General features: G+C 40.7%; 1 protein-coding gene across 1 annotated transcript in view; it reads right to left on the bottom strand.

Moving 5' to 3' along the window:
• The window catches only part of ppp2r5eb (protein phosphatase 2, regulatory subunit B', epsilon), a gene marked incomplete in the record, with an annotated part of 57,932 nt that overhangs the window by 5,090 nt on the left and 46,576 nt on the right, over positions 1–6,266 (bottom strand). The window contains 9 exon segments of the mRNA XM_035673571.1: positions 306–406; positions 408–437; positions 568–687; positions 798–848; positions 1,854–1,907; positions 2,945–3,053; positions 4,945–5,004; positions 5,893–6,023; positions 6,144–6,236. Of these exon segments, the coding sequence (XP_035529464.1) occupies positions 306–406; positions 408–437; positions 568–687; positions 798–848; positions 1,854–1,907; positions 2,945–3,053; positions 4,945–5,004; positions 5,893–6,023; positions 6,144–6,236 (749 nt within the window).

Raw genomic sequence — 6,266 nt, 5'->3', positions numbered from 1 at the left:
GTGTTGAGTAGTTTCTTTTTAAAACAATTTTCACCTGGAGTTATTTTTCTCATGCCCCACAGTTTTGTTTTCCGCATTAAGAGTCTTCGTTCTCTGCTGTTTACAGTAAACAGTCCTCGTGGCGAAGACAGCTTAGTACGTACTTTTAGGTAAAACACAGTGAAGAGAAAAAACTGAGGGGAGCTGCTGATCAGCAAAACCCAAAGACACCACATGACTTAGTGTGGGAACATAAAATAAGGGTGAAAATCATCTGAAACCGAAAACAATACTGTATTTCTTATTAAATGCCTGTATTCACTCACGGGTTCCAGTGCTCTTTGGAGATCCTGTAGAGGCTGGCGAACATGATGGGCAGGATGACGCTGGAGTTCTCCTCGATCAGACTCATGATGTACTCGTTCGTTGTTCCAGTAGTACAGAGCTCGCTCTGCAACCTGTGAACACGGGAGAGGACAACGCAAACTGAGCGTCTATGTGTGCAGTGACAACAGCAACCAAATATCTCTCTCAGGTAAAATCACACTGATACTGAATCTTTAAATCCGGATCAGGATGGTCACTGACCTGGAAATGTGGGCTGGAGACACATCTGGAGATCTGTTTGAAGAGCGGCTCCTGGATCTTGACGAACTGTGTTGGTTCAATAACGTCCAGGATTTCCTCCAGCTCTCCTAGAAACATCACCTGAACCGCAGCACAGCGGGAAAGTGTTACTACACACACACAGACACAGAGTTACACACACACACACACAGTTACACACACACTTACAGTTCAAAGGAAAAGAGCCTCACCTCTTTTTGACTGCAGGTTTTTGGCCAGAACTTCAGTAAGCCTCTGATGACCTGAGGAGGGAGAAGAGACACAGACTGAGTTTTTTTTGTTTTCCTCCATTTCACTCTCACACTCACACGAACAGAAATCTCCACTGCTTTGATGGTTCTGTAATTTCATTCCATTAAACGCCTCATTTCACCTCAGTGAGGCGCTGTCGGCACCGTTTCAGCTCAACTATCAGCTGTAGCAAAGAGGAAAAAAGAAGCTAACAAAGTGAACTGAAGATGGTTAAACAGCCGACCTCAGGCTCAGACCTGTGGAGGGAAAAAGGTCCAAACAAACCTGAACATGGTCGGTGTGGGAGAATGTGTGTGAATATGTCTGCTGCTCATTTTCATGTTTTTTGGGCGTGTCCTAATATTTCTTCTTACTGGTTCGATGTGGTAACAGATCAGATCGATCATCACTGATTTTAATTTTAGTGTTTTGGGAAATTAACCAACTGGGCAGCAAAGCAGGACAGATATTTATTACAAATATTAGCAGCAGGAAGTGGCTGAGTGAGTCTCCAACAGTCCTTAAATGGATAGAAAGAGTTAACAAATGTATGTTTTGGACTATTTTCCTTGAGACACGCCACCAAAAAATGTGAAAAATACTGGAACTGGAAATCGTATTTGAATCTTAAATGATTGTGTTTCTTTATATTTGTGTGGAGAACTTTGTTGTATTTCCTTCTGTAGTAAAGGCCGACAGAGTGGACTGTGGTTGAATGAGTAAAAGACCTTCCTCCCCTTTAAAAGCACCTCGGCTAAAGCCACGGATCATAAGGACTTAAGATCGTGGATATAAAAGGTCCCACACAGTAACACTGTCAATGGAACCCAGCCTCTCTTTTATTTCCTTTCTATACATCGTCAAACATTTACCTACGATGACCTTGTCTGTTGTTTGTTTGTCAAAAAATAATAAAAATAAAGTTAAAATAAAAATCTCTGGCTGCTGAAGGGTGACTTTTGTGATTCATTCATTAGAGTATCACACTGTGAAGTATAATATGAGTTGATACTTACTGGTTCTGTTAATGTTGGGTCTTTCTCTAGGAACTGTACAATGCAATACGCCAACTGCAGGGAGAGAAGAGACCACACGTTTGAACACACGTTAGCACTTTAGTTTAGCATACAACAGCAACTCATACACCAAATCTGGAACTTTAAATGCATTGTTAATAAGAAGAAAGTAAAACTTAAACATGAAACTAAACACTGATTCCTGCACCTGACTCAACTCAAATGCCACAGGTTTGTTTTTTCTTTTACTTTTTAAATTGGACTTTTGAAAGTCTCATTTCAACAGTTTTAAAGTTTTTCAGTTCTTCTTAACCAGGACCTCAGAATGGACTTTGTTCCTCATAAGGACCGGTGTTTGACCTTGACGGGACCTGTTGTCCTCATGGGGACCAGTGTTTATACCGGAAAAGGTCTCATCACCAATCCGATACCAACAGTTTACCAGCTTCTGGTGGCATTGCTCTGTAGCGACCCTCAACATCCCCTCTCCTCTGAACATAAACCTCTGCTATCAGGATGAAAAGACTCAAATCAAACCGACTGAAGCAATTGTTCACACCAACCTCCATCAGGCTGCTGAACTTTAATACTAAATCAATGTGCAGTAAATATAGCAGCACTTCAGCACCAAGCACCTTAATTCTTACAGTCTCTGCTTGACTTCAAAAGTCTGCAGGTTTAAAGTTTTACATCACTGTTAATGATCACTAGCATTCTGTATACATAACTTTGGAACTGCAGGAAGTTCACAGGTGTCATTTCTCTTCAAATCTAAATATTAATGGGCCAGTGTTTAGGATTTAGTGGCATCTAGCGATGTAGCTGCTGACTGGAACGCCTTCGCCTCACCCTCCTGTTCCAGGCGTGTAGGAGAAACTACAGCTGCAGGTTTCCCTGTTTTTAAGAAATCATTTTACATTGCGGACTCCGCCAGAAGATGACTGACACCCTCTATAGATTAAAAAAAATCTAATTCTAAGGCAACACAATCTTACATCCAGGTGATTATACACTAATATAAAACATACCGTGCAGGAGACAGACTAGGATTGTTAGCAGGAGGAAACTTTACACAAACACATATGTATTACCTGTGCGTGGAAGAGAGACAGACTCCTGACAGTGTGGAGGGGGATCAACACTTTGACCAGAAACTGTTTATGCTCCGCTTTCAGTGGCAGAGCGAAACCATTGATTATACTGAGAGAGAGAGAGAAAGAGAGAGGGTGGGGAGAAAAATAGACAAAATATAAACATAAATTAAACATGAATACATGAAAGAGTTTCATTGTGAGCCTCTGAAAGCAAGTGGAAGATCAATGAGCGGCAGACAAAAAAGAAGACTGTTTATAAAGAGCGACTGAGCCCGGAGCAGAAATAAAGAGACGTTAACTGATGGGAGAGATCTGCTCTAACCTTCAGCTCCTGAAAGAACTACAGTCCTTCACTGAATTCAACTTATTGTTTTCATTACAGCTTTTTGTGGAAGGACAAACTGTACGAATAAATTCAGCTGATGAGTATCGAGCGTTGTGAGGCCGTACAACATTAAGTCGAAAAAAAGGTAAAAAAAAATAAATAAAAACATTTCATAGGTTTACAGGTTGTCAGAGCCAATACTGATGCCTTCAAAATTACTTATGTTGGATGACTAAACGGTTAAACCCAGAGGTATTCAACCTGCAATGTGAAAAGAAAAGAGAAAAGCATGACGCAGACCAGTGGATCGTGGAGAGTTATGAGCCTGGGAGGCTGAATATGGATGTTTGGTGCTACGCTACAAATACGTGCAAAAGATTAGTAAGAAGAGAGCAGGTTCTGGGATTTATTTGCTGTTTGGCTGCAAACAACAAGATGACCCTTTGCAAACCGAAAAGTAAAGTGGATGAGGAAGTTTCAAACAAAGATTGACATTGCAGTATTTGTGTGGAGTTCAATGGAAATGAGTGCAGACTAATATACAAAGAAGAAGTTGTTGTTATACAAGTAAATATAAGCTCAAGTGTCATTGCTAGACTAAACACAGAACAGTATCTTTACCCAAGAGAGAGGGCTAACGTCTAAAACTAATGCTTGTACACATGAAAGCGCTGTATGATGTTAGTAATGGTAATAAAGTACATTTTAAGAAATATGTTGCCTTCTTGTAGCCTGCCTGAAGACTTGCTGATTCGGTGACATCTTTTAAATAACTTCTTAAAACATGTCTTTTTAAAAAGACATTTATTTATTCTAGCATTAACTTCAAGTCTTATCTATTATATTAGTATTGTTGGTATTAACATATTTTAACAATGTGTATTTTATGCTTTTAATTTTGTATCGTTAATTTTTAACATTATTTAATTATCAGAACTGTCATTGGTTAATCTTCTGTTTATCAATTATCGTTTCAGCTTTATTCTCAATCTTTTCCGGTCTGTGAACCCGAGTCCCCAAAATAACTCAATAACCCGGGAAATAGGAACTGTCAAAGTGACAATAAATTGGGACTGGCTACGTTGTATGAAACACTCAGAAGCAGCTATAAGGGGATTATGCAGATATATTTCATTTATTTTTATGACAAATATAAGCAAAGAACTGTTATCAGTCTGAGGAAATCGCCCTCAGCCCCCGTCTGCACGTCGACGACCCCATGCAACTCCTGACGCAAAGCCGATAAACTGTCTATGCAAGTCAGGTCTTTTTTTTTTTAATGGATTAAAATGGATTAAAAAGACTGTTGAGCTGAGAGGATTAATTTACTTCTTATCTACAAGTCAAACTCTGCTCCTGACTACCCTGAACCGAACATCTCTACTCTGTTACAATCCTGCCAGATCACTCAGCTTCAGATTTTTTTTTGCTTATCAATCTTTTGCGTTCCTCTCGGGTCTCTGTCGAAAAAGATCTCCATCTCCACAAGAGTACCTGATTAAATCAAAGCTAAAAAAACGTCCTCGTATGGTTACAGCTTAACAATAACAGGCGTTGAGCTCAGTTCTGCCGGTGCTCTCGGGTCTATGTGGCTCTTGGCTAAAAGCATCGGCTGACAGAGCTGAATGTAAATGTGTAAATGTGTGTCTAAGGGTCGGAGGCCTCCACATACCTCCCCAGGATCTCCAGCAACTCCGCCACCCCGTTGAAGTGCTCCGTCTCATAAACAAAACTGCAGAGCAGACAGAGAGGGACGCAGAGGAAAGAGGAGACAAAAGACAGGAGTCAGAAATGAGACTGAGGGAGAAAAAGGTTAAACAACTGAAACAAAAAATTCAACTGAAAGTTGGCAGAACGACAGAAAGTAAACGTGTTAATCCAGAAAGTCAGTTTTTTACTTGCAGTATTTTTAGCAAACGTGTGTTTGCCTACTGAAATATTGTACATCCTTAAAGGTCAACTTACAACTGTTATATGTCAGTGGTTGACTCAAACATGCAGACCATCTCGAACCAGAGTATATCACACAAACACTACAACTATGTCTAACCACCCTTTCTCTGCAGCAATAATGGGTCAGCACCATCAGTTTTAAGTAACAAGGAAAACGGGATAAAGTTTCATCTCAGTACCTGCTTGTCCCTCCTCCTACCTTTTAAGGATTTTCAGTGAAAATTAAAAGCAGTGATGCAAAACCACTAATTGTGAATCAATCACAATATCTGTCAAAATAATTCCAATATGATGTTTTTACCATATTGTGCAGCCCTACTTTCAGACAGCACATCTGCTGTGGTGAGTCTCTTTGGCCTCTGGGACACTTTCCCGTCTGAATGTAATGTGATGATGTGACATCACATGCGGTTGTGGTGGTGCTTTGCCATCTCCTGCTTTTGGCTTGTCAATAACACGGTATTTCTATATCTCGCCAGCCCTATGTCTCAATGAACCTCTCCTCGATGTGACTGTGCTAGCTGCTTTGAAGTGTCACCAGTTTCATACTGAATATAAGAAACTAAACGGGGGGAAAGGGCTTTAGCTAAAATGTGTCAAGGCATTAAACAACAACACAACAATACATGTAATGTGTGTGAAAACATCGGACTGACATTGTACTCACCGTAGAAAAATATTATTGATCTGTTTTCGTATAAAAGCCCTCAGCCCCAGGAATTTGCCGTAGATTCTATGCAAGACTGTCTTCAGGTAGTCTCTCTCCCGAGGATCCTCGCTGTCAAACAACTCCAAGAGCTGGACGGAAGGAGGGAATGAAGGAACACGGACAGATGTTAAGGGGAGAGAAAGAAGGAAACTCAAGCTCTGACTGACAGCGGGAGATATTAGATGCTGCAGACTGACTCAGCCACTCACCTGTAGGACAAACTTCTGGTCTATGTACTTTTTGGCAATGCTGGGCTGGAATTCCTGACTCTCCAAGAACCGGATGAAGAACTCGTATACCAACTGGAGAGAGGAGGAGAAGAGGAAGAGAAG

Source organism: Morone saxatilis, unplaced genomic scaffold, assembly GCF_004916995.1.
Source record: "Morone saxatilis isolate NCDOM2014 unplaced genomic scaffold, NCSU_SB_2.0 Contig3, whole genome shotgun sequence".
NCBI classification, from domain to species: Eukaryota; Metazoa; Chordata; class Actinopteri; family Moronidae; genus Morone; species Morone saxatilis.
The sequence above is the reverse complement of the archived record's forward strand: the minus strand, read 5'-3'. Positions and strand labels throughout refer to the sequence as shown.